Source organism: Glycine soja, chromosome 17 (genome assembly GCF_004193775.1).
Source record: "Glycine soja cultivar W05 chromosome 17, ASM419377v2, whole genome shotgun sequence".
NCBI lineage: Eukaryota > Viridiplantae > Streptophyta > Magnoliopsida > Fabales > Fabaceae > Glycine > Glycine soja.
The window spans coordinates 11,378,503-11,392,454 of record NC_041018.1 but is presented as its reverse complement, the minus strand read 5'-3'; the positions used below and the strand labels follow the sequence as shown (position 1 = coordinate 11,392,454).

The 13,952-nt window shown below is 28.7% G+C and overlaps 2 protein-coding genes and 1 long non-coding RNA gene across 3 annotated transcripts; all 3 read left to right on the top strand.

The window, feature by feature from the left end:
* The first annotated feature begins 1,260 nt into the window (after window positions 1–1,260).
* On the top strand, window positions 1,261–2,108 carry LOC114392171 (14 kDa proline-rich protein DC2.15-like). Its single transcript, XM_028353215.1, has one exon. The coding sequence runs from the start codon at window positions 1,353–1,355 to the stop codon at window positions 1,746–1,748; it is 396 nt and encodes a 131-aa protein (XP_028209016.1). The 5' UTR covers window positions 1,261–1,352; the 3' UTR covers window positions 1,749–2,108.
* A 3,842-nt stretch (window positions 2,109–5,950) lies between these two features.
* Window positions 5,951–7,106, top strand: LOC114392065. Its single transcript, XR_003662236.1, has 2 exons — window positions 5,951–6,125; window positions 6,768–7,106. It is a non-coding gene; the product is annotated as an uncharacterized LOC114392065 (long non-coding RNA).
* A 3,489-nt stretch (window positions 7,107–10,595) lies between these two features.
* Window positions 10,596–11,405, top strand: LOC114392917 (36.4 kDa proline-rich protein-like). Its single transcript, XM_028354175.1, has one exon. It carries the CDS (start codon window positions 10,664–10,666, stop codon window positions 11,198–11,200), a length of 537 nt encoding a protein of 178 aa, XP_028209976.1. The 5' UTR covers window positions 10,596–10,663; the 3' UTR covers window positions 11,201–11,405.
* Window positions 11,406–13,952: the final 2,547 nt, after the last annotated feature.

Genomic DNA, 13,952 nt, shown 5'->3' with positions numbered 1-13,952 from the left:
AATAATTATATTGATTTAATAATATAAAATATATAATTACTTAATATATATATATATATATATGTTAAATTTATAATTATTTTACATGCTTTTATTTTTTTTATTTCATAAAAAATAATATTAAATTTATTAAAAATATTTATATGAATTTAATAATATAAAACATTATGCAGATTTCTCTGCATATTTGCATCCTGCTAGTGCATTTCTGCTCCTCCCTCATGTTTGGAGGATTCCTCTAGCAATATAACATAGGTTCTCCTTAATTGCTATAGGTTTGCTACTTTCTTTTTCATTGGTGTTGGCTTGGTCTCCCATATTTTGTTGCTTTGTTCCATTTTTTCCTTTAACATATTTTTTGGTTTTTCTAAAAAAGAAAAGAAAAGATAGATAGACAGAAATTGAATTAGTTCATCATGCACCTAGCAAATCAAGTTATATACAGCTCAAGTGCAACTCATTCATTTGACAAGTTCAACTTTTAATTTAAATTCAACTCATTTGACTCAAGAATCAAATTTAACGATTCAATTGTTAAATTGAATTTCAAATGTTCAAATTAATTTAATTCATGGCCAATCGTATATTTTCTCCTATCTCCTGTACATTTGAGGTCAAGAAATGTAGTTGATCAATCTCAAATTATGTTTGAATTAATTTAATTCATGGCCTATTGTTAAATTGAATCTCAAATTATGTTCAAATTAATTTAATTCACGATCAATCCTATATTTTCTCCTATGTCCTGTAAATTTGAGGTCATGAAATGTAGTTGATGTAATTGATGATATGTGTGTGTGTAAGTAGGTCATGCAAGTCAACATGGTCGATCTACGAAATATTGTAAAAATTGCAATATAGTCCTAGTCCTTTATATGCATATTAGAGATGTACATCGTGATAATAAAATTGTGAAATAATAAGCTATTAATAAATCATAATAAAAGACCTCGTTAATTACGGAAATACTATGAGTAGCAACTAATCATGACCACAAACCAGTAAGCAAACCATTGAAAATGTAATACCAGTTATTAACATAATGATTTCATCGAGTTGACAACTAACCACATTGCAAAATGCAAATTTGGTTCCATACCTGATATTATTGTATTTCTTATTCCATGCTGACCCGCTGCCAGCTTGCCCAATTTCCACCCAATGGGTTCACTAACATGGGCCACAAAATAAACCCAATTATTTTAAACCTTAAAACGCCAAGACACTCCCCAAAGTGTAGCCTATAAAACCCCCACTCGTTCCTCTCCAACTCCATCCCAAGCTCACACACCAAACCAAAGCAAGAATAGTGTTCTAAGAGTGAGCAACAACTTCAAACACCATTGTGAGAAATGGCTTCCAAGGGTGCACTTCTCTTGTGTCTCAACATTCTCTTCTTCACTGTGGTAAGCTCCACATATGTCCCATGCAACCCACCCCCTAAAACTCCTAAACACACACCTGTCCCAAAGCCACCTTCCCCAAAGCAACCAAGTTGCCCCAAAGACACCATTAAGTTTGGTGTGTGTGCTGATGTGTTAGGTTTGATTAACGTGCAACTTGGGAAGCCACCAAAGACCCCATGCTGCAACCTCATTCAGGGTCTTGCTGATCTTGAAGCTGCGGTGTGCCTTTGCACCGCTCTCAAAGCTAATGTGTTGGGCATCAACCTTAATGTCCCAGTCAAGTTGAGCTTGCTTCTCAACTACTGTGGAAAGGGTGTTCCCAAGGGATTCGTCTGCGCTTAAATCAACACTTCATATAACTTGTTTCCTAAAGTTAATTAGTATGCTTAAGGTTCTATATTTTGCTATATTGGTTATTTATTCATAATATTCTGTGTATTTTGGTATTCTGTTTGGCACGTGCCATTTAATCTGTGCTTGTTTTTCTGTTGAGCAAGCTTCAAATGTTCGTTCAACGAAAAGTAACACGTACTCTTAGGCACTCTTAGGAAACGAACATTTCGTTCGTACTAGATTGGTCATTATTATTGTGGTGATGGTTAAAGCATGGAAGGCTCCTTGGTCTTCCCTGTCAGCCTCACTAGTCCTTTGTAATCTAAGTGAAATTTCTACTAATTAATAAAAGTTCTATATTTAAGCTAAGATTCCTTATTTCCTCTTTCAATCTGTTTTTTCTGCCCTTTTCCTTTCATAATTTCTATTTGAGCATTGAAGCTGCTTATGAAATGATATGTATATATGTATCGGCTGTAAAACTCTAATGAAGAGACAGAGGCTGTTGAGTAAAATTATTCTTTAATTGCTTTTTTTTTTATTTTCTTAATCGAATCCATAGAAAAAAGATTGAAATGGAAGCTTTTCAAAACTCTTTCCCATAGAGAGAGATCGAAAGAGTACAAATTAAAAAGATCGAGAAGAACTTAAAAGAAGATTTTCACTTTCACCAATGAACTGTATTTTGGATTTTTGGTGAAAGAAAGTTTGACAGAGATAATTTACTGGTAGAAATAGAGGGAGGGTCCACAGTACTGCTTTTTTGGTGAAGTCAGGAATACTTTGTAGTTTATTTTTTTTATATGGATTTTTGGTATGCCTTGCACCTCCAGAGAAATATATTTTCTTTTGCCGATAAGAAAAAAATTCTGCAATGAAATTAATTCTAACACAAATGATTCAAGGAAGTTCCACGTCCATATTCATTGGCTAAACAGAACTAGGATTTGTCATTTTCTTTTTGTGAGAAGCAAAAGATAAATATATTGATGATAAAGAGGGCAAAAGGTTTGCAGCACAAGATGTACGTGCCCAACTAGGATTTGTCATTTGAATTTGTAAAGAATGCAATTTTTTTAATATAGATTGTAAATTTTTTTGTTGCGAGAAAAAATATGGCTTTTGTAAGCTGAATAAGTTTTATAACTAGAAAATCGTGAAAGATATATGTATCTATATGTGTTTGAACGTGGTTGATATTCTGCGTGCGTAACCTCAATTATTATTTATTTATGTTTTGTAATTTTGTTTCTCAAATTATTGTCGTTTGCCACTACCTGTTTGCCCTTGTGATGTATAGTCATATGCATCAACGACCTAGACATAGTAAATATATAGCAACTTTTGTATTTATAAGCAAAAGATATCATTAAAGAGTCAAAGTTGAACACAAGAGATACAAAAGCATTCAAATAATTGTCTAAGAAAACTCTAAATGCCCCCTGGTACAAAAGTAACGTAAATATATAACTCCAGCTAATAAAATTAGAGATAGAATTGTGCCTTAGTTGCGCCTTCCAGCAGCTGATAATATATGCACTTCTAAAAAAAAAAAGCAGATAATAAATGCAATTCTGGGATGTGTTAGACCAATATTTACAGTGGGGCACACTAAGTAGTAGTATTTTATTACTCGTTTATTTTGGAGGTATCCGTTTCAAAACGGAGCATTCATGCAAAATGAGGGAGGTATAAATAAATATATTTTGACGGAAAATGCTAAATTGTACGAAGAATTAATAATGGTATAAAAACAGACAAAAATGATCAGATGTGGGTAACTTATGCAAGATCATAGGTCAACATATGCAACATATGCTCAAGTTGGTAAAAAGGAGATACAAAAGTAGTACTAAAATCCTGCGCCAATATATCATAATAAAAACATGACAGCATATATAATAACAAGCTAGTGTAACATATAACATAACAGAACAGTTGAAGGGTTTTTGATTGGTCAGTATTGTTTATTTTACCACTTTGATTTCCGTCAAATCCAAATAGTTACTTGCTATTTATTTTTTGAAAATTATTACGTACAGTTCGTGAAAATCATTCCTCGTAGGTTCGTACGTACCAAGTACCAGTTCTGTAATCAAGATTAACTCCCCTCACCTCTCCCACTCTCAATAATAATAATACGTGTAGCCATAGTATTAGTCATAATAGAAGTGAGCTGTGACTTACAAACTTTAAAATTTGTGATTCTAATATATATTTTTTTTTGAAAACTAAAACTATGTAAATGGTGACTAGTGGTTTCTATTTTTAACATTTTTTAGATTTATATAATCTCATCATATCAGTTATTTTTTCATTTTTAATTTATTTTTAATCATAATTTAATTTTTATTTTTTAAAATAAGACAACATTTTATAAGTACGACTTAAACAATGTATAAGCACTTATCAATATACATCTAAATATAAATAATCTATTGAATTTAAAAAACTTATAATATATACTCTTATATAAAAAAATATTCAAAAAATCTTAATTAAGTTATTTATTTAAAAGGAATTATATTATTTAAGTCAGTCATAAATAGACATAGATTATTTAATTTCTATTAAAAATAAGTTTAGACTTAAATAAATTTACGGTGCCCTAAAATAGGGAGATTTTGATTTTATATCTAAATTTTATGCATTTTGATACTTCACAAATTTTTACTTTTGAATTCGTACATAATTATACCTATCATGAGAGAATCTTCATTAATTGTTAATGTGTGGCTAATGAAGCACCACATCATCAAGTCTAGGTTATTTAAAAACTATTAATTGAGTCATTTTCACAATAGGTATCTTTTTTAAAAATAAAAATTTATTGGATACCAAAATAAAAAAATACAAAGATTAGATATCGAAATATTATTTAAGTCTAAAAAAAATGTTGTGATACTCCTTAACTCTCTCACGCATAAAAAATTAATTATCATCATTGTTATATAATATACAGTTTAACTCACGTCACTTAATGTCTCTTATGTTATATTTTTTCATTTTAATTAATGGAAATTTGTATCCACTCTTACATTTACTACTAACGACATAAGCATGGAATTCCCTCAACCATATAGGAATGAGGAAGAAGAAGGGAGTGAATAATTGGTATAGTACAATGATGAAGATAATAAATTCAGTACCAAAATTAAAAGACCATATTTTATCAGTACTATAAAGTTATTTAAACCTATAATTTTTATAATTAGATAAAGACAAAATATAACTCATTCCAATTAGTTCTGTCAACATCCGTCCAAACCCATACCCTACCATGGGCCTACTAAAATAGAAATGATATAAATGCTTTTGAATTAACTTACAACTCATTTCAATCCAATTATTGTAGTTTTATGTAAAGTTGATATATTTACGTAAAACTTAACTGTTTAATCAACATAACACACTACAAGAAAATTTCTTATAACAAATTAAATTAGTGTAGGTAAAATTTAAAAATATTTTTACCTATAATTATTTAATGTAAGTTAAATTAGTGTAGGTAAAACTTAACTGTTTAATCAACATAACACACTACAAGAAAATTTCTTATAACAAATTAAATTAGTATAGGTAAAATTTAAAAATATTTTTACCTATAATTATTTAATGTAAGTTAAACTCAAAGACTCAAACCTACAATTTTTTATATACGTATATCTTAGTAAAATATAAAAAGATTTCTACCTATAATTATGTGGCGTTGGTAAAATCCCATAAAAACGTATACCTACAACTAATTGTTGTAGGTAAAAAAAAATTATTTACAAATGAGTAGTGTACGTAAAATTCTAAAAAACAACTTATGCTAACAGCCGGTTGGTATAGATTAATTAAAAAACTTGTACCTAAAATCATTTTGTGTAGGTAAAACTAAAAAAAAAATTAAATTATAAAGATGAAATATATTAATTAATATTTTTAAGAATTCATTTTAATTTAGATTAGTAATTATTTTTATGGATTAAATTAACATACACTTATTTTTAAATTATTAAATATGCATGTATGAAGGATTAATTAATGAAATTTTAAGATATTACTAGTATTTAATTTAATTAGGTGTTTACTCTTTTTTTATTTTTCACAAATCATGATCATTCTAATTGTAACTATAATTTAATAAATAACAGAATTAGTCCATCCCATTCTAATTTTATTGTATCATTTTAATTCTATAATTTAGAATAAAATAGAGGTCTCTTAAGAGAGAGAGATTAATAAAAAGAGTTATGGAAATGGAAGGTGGTGACATCGTCTTCCTCAACTCGGATCCATTGGAAGTACTTATTCTTTTCCTCTCTCAATTCGCGTCTCTTACTTTCTCTACCTTAGGGTTTTCTCATTCCTATCTTCTACAGATTTGATTTTGATTTTTAGGTAATTTCATTTATTTCTTACTATGATTTCTATGGATGAATTTGTTCTGCGAAATAAAATTTAGGTTTTGCACATCTTCATCTTATCATCATTATTTGCTTCACTTTTCATTTACTATACGCTATGTTCTGTAAGTATTATTTTGTCACTTTCGTTATTTGTACATGTTTTATGGTTCAATATGTGTTCTACACTTCGTGAATATGTGTTCATCCTAGATTTATTGTAAAACGGGTCTAAATTAGTGGTGGATGACTTATTTGTGAAAATGTCTGAGAGAGACTTGAAGTACAATGACCACGAGTTAGCAAATAATAAGAGACTTTGATTGTCTAGTCACCCATATATTAGGAGGAAACTATTATAGGCTAGTATTCTACCATTTTAAGCTACCTTAACTGAATTTTCATGGTATGTGAAACATTTACCTAGAGAAATATTTTTATTGTTTTTGAACTATCTCTAGTCTCCACTAGAAAGTTTTGGATCTCTTGTTCATGGTTTGTACTTAGTTTACCGTCTTCTCACATATGAAAACTTGTTTGGTGATAAAGAACTCATATTTAGTAGTCGAGCCTCACATAAATGTATCTATTCCTATTGTGATTGTTATTCTGAATTTCAATTGCTTGGATAGGAAAGATGGACAGGACAAACAAGAAATTGTCCTTTGACAATTTTCAACAAGGAATAAAAGAATTTACGATAAAAGTAACAATGATCACGAGCATTCAACATTCAACATGAGGTGGGGAACATGAGTCTAGTGATTCCATTGAAGGAGTATATCAACTTCTTTTGGATAGTTCCCTGGATGGATGAAAGATTCTTTTGAAGATCAATTGTCATTGCAGTTTGACCAGCAAGTCCTTTTCTTTTCTTTTAGCCCATTCTTATTTATTTTTTCTTGTTAAAAATCATAGTAATGTTATATGGATCACTTTATGGCTTTGGGACTCTACAAATAGTTGTTGGGGGTAATCGCAAGAATTTTAATTTTTATTATTTTTTAATGTGTTTATTGTTGAGATTATTAAAATCATAATGTTTTTTATTTGTTGATATTTTTTTTATCTTGATGCTATTGGTTTTTATTTTTATTTTTCCTTGTTTCTTTTCTTTTTACAACTTACATATTCTTTCAATTTAAATATCATTTTTCACAAGGTAACTTTTTTTTTTAAAAAAAAAACATATAAATGGGAAAGCAGCAGTGAAAATAGCTAGAAGATTTATTATTATTATAATATATTTTTCACCTATAATTAAAGACGGTAGGTACAAGTTAATAATTTTTACCTATTATTGGGAGATTGTAAATAGAAATTAATAAATCTTACCTATGCACACTACAAATTTTTTATACTGACAGACTATTAATTATCATTATATGTTTTCTCACAGACTATTAGTTATCATTATATGTTTTCTCAAAATTGATAGAAGAAATATTTATAGGACAAAATTTATTATATATTTATCTAAATTTGTTTTACTTATGACAGTTTTTGTTCATAGATATAATCATTTTTCTTGCAGTGACATGTATTGATATTCAAGGTTTATATTAATATTTTATTTTTACTATAAACAACTGTGTTTGCTTTTTATTTATTTACTATGATATTTGCACCCAATTCAAATTTAAAAAAAATCGAGATCAAATTATAATCATAATATAATATTTCATTTCATTGGTTACTAGCAAACTAGCAAACAAAATATATTATTTTTTATTAGTCAAAATATATACCAATTTAAAAATTGGTATATTATTTAAAATCCTAATAAATAAAAAATTCAAATCAGTAAAATATTATTTTTCAATCGATGTTTTACTTTAATTTTGGCTAAATCATGACTCTCTTTTCTTTAAAATAATATAAAATATTTTTTATGCATACAAAGTTGACTGTTATTTATACGCAATATATATATATATATATATATATATATATATATATATATATATATATATATATATATATATATATATATATATATATATATATATATATCAAGGCAGTTATAAGTTGTAACAATGTTGCAGAGAAAAAAAAAACAATCGTGAGTTTGAATCCTTTCACTAACCTCAAACAAAATTAACAACTAACATTAATTTTTTTTAAAAATATATATACTTGTAAACTCTTAATATTTATGTTCGATTTTTAAGAATAACAATGTAAGCCAACCGTCATGAAAGGTGCTTACATTCAGTGTTTCACTTTCACCATTCCTTGAACAAATCTGTCTTAACTTATAGAAACAAAAATAAGAGTACCAATTTAAAATAAATTGTGTAAAATAATTTCCTAAAATTTTAATCCTCAAAATAATGATTTAAGTTTCATTTAAAATTAAGAAATACATTTTAATTTTAATAAATATCTAAATATAGTTATGTTCAATTAAATTATCATTTTATTTCATTGGTAGTAATTTTTTTTATCTCATTTTAGTAAAATTAACTATAATTAAATATCCACCTTAAAAACTATGATTAAAATATGAAGATAAAATTACCAAAAAAAAAATTAATGTCTTATTATAATTTGAATAAGTAATTAAGCTTCCTTTTTTAATTTAAAACGCTAGGATACAAATTAAAAACATTTAATTATTAATATCTTTATTTATATTAAAATTATTTTCCCCTTTTTAATATGGATTTTATTATATTTTTATATCATGTATGATATGTATAATTTTTTAAAAATAAATAGACATACGAGTAATTAAAAAATAATAATTAATATTATTTTAAATTTAATAAACAGATACAAGGAATAATTTTGAATAAATAATATATGTACAAGTAGTATAAAGATTACGACTGAGTGTATTGATTATTTGGGTCTTGTTCTAGTTTAACTAATACTCTTAAATTTGATTTGTGATAAGCAGCTAGTAGGATTGCTAATTACATCCCATAAAAATATTCCTTGTTCGCACTAAACAATAGTCAACAGTGCAAGGACATTTGTTAACATTTATATTAACTATCTTACATCATTTTAAGAATGATTTCTAACGATTAAGTATAATATTTTTCCAGCAACAATAAAATTATTAAACTCATAATTTTTTATAGTAAATAATAAAAAGTAAATATTTTAACGGGAACACTTATTTCAAATAAAAATATTAAGTATTACATCTTGAATCTTTTAGAATTTATCCTCAAACAGTATGATAGGTGTCGTGACTCTGGACTTGCACAGACAGCTAAGCAGCTTCCCAATCCGCGTGGCCCAACATCTTGCTGTGACAATTCATGCACAAAGCCAACGCATCCACGGCCATGGACTCTCGGAGATAACTAGTGATGACAACAAGTAGGGTTTAAATAAGACTTTATATTTTTTTTAGATAAGATATTGTAGTACCTGTGTTTATATCAGTGTTTTATATAAATTCATATCTGATTTTATATTTGTGTGGATAACAATTTAATTGCATTTCAATATCTATTTATACCTAGATACTTATAGTTGCATTCCCTGTTTATATTTTATTCGTATAAAATTAATAAAAAAAATCTATATTAAACAAGTATTTACCTTATTCATAAGAGATATTTTTTTGAAGAGATGCACACTTTGAACTGGTGGATTATACGTCTATACTAACATAAATTCTTCTATCTTAAGGTTAATTTTACACATTTCAATATTTAATAATTTAAAATCATTTATGCTAAAATCAAGAAATTTAGTTATGAGTTGTATTGAGTATTCATTACTTAATTATGGTTATTAACATTAACAGCATTCGGCTCAACATAGATCCATCGTGTTCTTTTGTTTTAGAAAAAATGAACTTTAAACATAAATGGTTTATATATACAAGCAACATGAAATCAACTGTTGGATGTCATATCTAAAATAAATACTGTTATATATATTCCGTTGCCCCAAACTCTAATTGTCACCTTAAGCATAAGAAAAATTTAATAACATTTTCGAAATTTAAAGATTTTAGTATTGTTAAGAAACTCAATTTCTAGCTCTCTCCGTCTATCTATATGTGTAGTCACACTTATTAATTACCCTTAAATTCGTTATCACTCTAATTATATATGCTTCCTCTGATTAACAAGTCGGAAAGAAATGAATGGAGATATAACGAAAACATCTTTCACCAGAGAGGCCGAATATTGCAAATTATGTATGGAAAATTTACAATGAAAATCTGTGAGACTGCACACAGGTTTCAGAACTCGAACCAGGTCACGGATTGTACTGAACGAGTCACGGAGTCACTCTCGAAATCAGAGAAACCTTTAAGAAAACTCCAAAAACTTCAATTGCCTCTCTCTCTCGCTCTGTCACTTAGAAGAAGCCTTGGTGGATGGATGTTCTACGTACATGCTGCCATGTGTAACATTTACTAGCGCCAGCTTCAATATTTTATTCAAGCTTTCCCATTGAAAACATAATTCAACTCATATATATACACATTGCACTAAAAGTCTGGGAATATCAAACTCATACACGGAAAATAAATAAGAATTTAGAAACCTTAGCTAAGTCACCATGTCTCCAAAATCAAAGGCTAAAGCAATGTTCTTCATCTTGAAAATAATAATGTTAAATCTTTTGCCACCAATATATGCATGTGGGCCATGCACTCCGCCACGTCACCACAAACACCCGCCGCATCACGGCGGAGGCCGGCCGAAAGTATCCCCTCCGCTGCCGCCGATCATAATCAACCCTCCGGTGGTACCGCCGCCGGTGGTGATATACCCACCACCAATCTCACCACCGTACCCGCCGCCGCACGGTGGCAGTCCTTTTCCTCAAAGGACTTGCCCAATTGATGCCCTAAAATTGGGGCTTTGCTTGGATGTGCTTGGAGGGTTGGTGCATGTGGGAATAGGGAACCCAGTTGAGAACGTGTGCTGTCCCGTTATACAGGGTTTGCTTGATCTTGAAGCTGCAATTTGTCTTTGCACTGTTATTAGGGCTAAGCTTCTTAACCTCAATATCTTTCTTCCTCTTGCACTTCAACTCTTGGTCACTTGCGGGAAGACTGCTCCTCCTGGTTTTGTTTGTCCACCTCTGTATTAAACCACTGCATGCACTACTTCATAGTACCCAATACTTAATATTATCAAGGCTATATATAGTTTTAGTTAGTTACTACTTACTACTAGATTAATATGTCTTTATCTCTTCTATTAGGGTTTATGTAATGACTCTTATTTCGTTATATGTGTATGGGTTTACGCTTTGATAATACTTCGCAGGATTAACTTGCTACAAAGTTCGTTTAATGTTGTTACTGTTATTCTTTGCTTCATCTATTTTTCTTTGCTACAAATTAACTCTTATCTCTCTCATAACACGTATACAAGAGTTTACGTTAAAGTATATGTTTCAATCGGGATAGTTCATGACCTATATATGTATTACGTATAGGTTTGAAAGATTGTGATTTTTTTTTTTTAGTTTTGTACTCTTTTTTTTCGTGAGATGGTTGTTAGCAAATAGCAAAATACCATCAGTGACTGAGAAAACTTTATGCTTTTTTAACAAATTTAACTAATAAAGAGTCTGTTGAAAAAAAAATGTGTTGTTAATATTTTGAAATATATATTTTGTCTCGTGAGTCAAAATACTTCCCTTCATATTTCATTATTCCTTATTCTGATTTCACTAAACTTCAAATTGATTTCCTTAACTTAAAAAAGGTTATAAACATTCTTTGAACAACCTTATGCATCTGCAAGTTTTTGTGAACTGTCCTAGTTTTCTATTTATGTATAATTTGGATAGTTTTAACGTATCTGTGATGAAAATTAGTTCGAGTTATTATTTGGAAAGGAAAATACTTGAATAAACGAGAGCACTGTACTCATGGCAGGTACAATTTGTAACAGATGAATCCTCGTTGCTGTTGCCAATTACTATAATATTGTTGACTAATTGATCTAACTACAATTCGTGTAGATTAGTTGTCTTTAAATTGCTGCACTTGTATGTGGCATTATTTCAAGTATTTTGGTATATATTTGTATACTGTCATTCACTAAATGTTGGTTGTAAAAGTTATACCATGCATTTCATTTTCAACAAAAATTGATCAAATTTTTACCGTGTTTCCTGTTGCATGATTACAATCCTTTATACGAGAAAAATGAGATAAAGTGATAAGTAAAGAGGTGTGAAAAGAGTTATTTTCCTATTGTGAACAGTGTGGGGAGTCAGAACAAAAGATTGACGAGATCAGGCCAACGACGACCAATTCGGGACCATATGATCCAAGTGCTTATCAGAAAATTTATTTCTACGCCGTGTTTGGACAGTATTTTTCACAGTAAAAAGAAAGAGATAAGAAGAGTAAAATAAAAAATGATAGATAACATAATTATTGTGATGAAAAGAGAATTACTAAGTGTTGTAAAAATGAATTATATAACTCGATTTTAATAACCGCATATGCTAGAGTGTACTAGAGAATCAACCCATAAACAAGGCCAAGTTATTGTGATTTGGGAACCTTGCTTTGCTGTACTGTTCCTAACCGTTCCTGACACACACATACACGACTGGATAATCAACCGATATACAAGGCCATGTTAATTATTGTGATTTGCGAACCTTGCTCGTGACATCTTATGATAAGCTACAAATATAAATCATTAATTAGATCTTAATATTGAAGAGTAAAAGACAAATATACATTATTTTTGTAGTTATATCATCACTATAATTAGCATTTAATCTTGATTATCTATATATGATAGTTTAGATTTATATTTTTTTATGTTTCACAACTGTGTATATAATTCATCAAATAAAAAAACAATGAGCCTATATAGTAGGAGAGATTCGTCATTTTTTTTTGTGTCCCCCTCTTTTACATGATAAATAGAGTGATTTGTTTCTACCTAGGCTAAACATGGAAAGATTCCTTCGTCTTTATAAAAGTGTTCGTCTATACACATATTCTAGATGATTTGAAGCTCTTTAAATATATCTGAGCATTGAAGTGAGAAAGCCCTCTACATGTATCTTCTTCGTCCTTTCAGTTTTTCATTGTCTTTTCTCGAAGATATATAGTGAGATTTTTTAATCATTCATATATCGATCTATGGACCAGACGAAGAAAGAAGATAAAAACAAGCTTTTATCTAAGAGTAGGAACGAAAACTAAATTAGTAAATTAAACATCTCATCAACACGAAAACCAGCTCAACAAAGCCTAGGTGCCCCTCTCAACCCTCAATGATTAGCACAGACACCTTTCCATATTGTTATAACAATAATATATTTCTGATTCTTAATGAAAAGATATAGTTGTTAATTTTCGGTTTATTGAATTCCACCATACGGAGCCTGAGATTTATCTTTCCTTGTATAATCTTTACTTCACGTCATATAAAATGAATAGATTGAATATATTTTTATATGAATTATAATGATTGATTAACAACAATCCACTAATCTATTTACTATTCATTAAAAATTATAATTCATCAATGACCCATTTAATAAAATTTATACAATTTTGTCCATTAACATTTTTTTTATGAATGTCATATCTAAAATATTCATAATTTTTTTTTAAAAATTAAATATTCCTTATGACTATTTCAAGATATTCTCTCTCATTCATCCACAAAAACACTTTTAACAATTGAAAAATCCACAAAAACACTTTTAACAATTGAAAAATTGTAACTTTTTTGTTTGATTCACTTTAAAGAAATGATTATTTAATTTAGTTATTTTTAAGATAATTTATAAAAGTAAATGTTTTTTTAATTTAAACCATTATGAATATATAAGTCAATATAAGGGACTATTCTAAAGCATT

Bases quoted from the DNA above. Each gene is read 5' to 3' on its own strand.
- LOC114392171 (XM_028353215.1), top strand. From the start codon at position 1,353: ATGGCTTCCAAGGGTGCACTTCTCTTGTGTCTCAACATTCTCTTCTTC.
- LOC114392917 (XM_028354175.1), top strand. From the start codon at position 10,664: ATGTCTCCAAAATCAAAGGCTAAAGCAATGTTCTTCATCTTGAAAATA.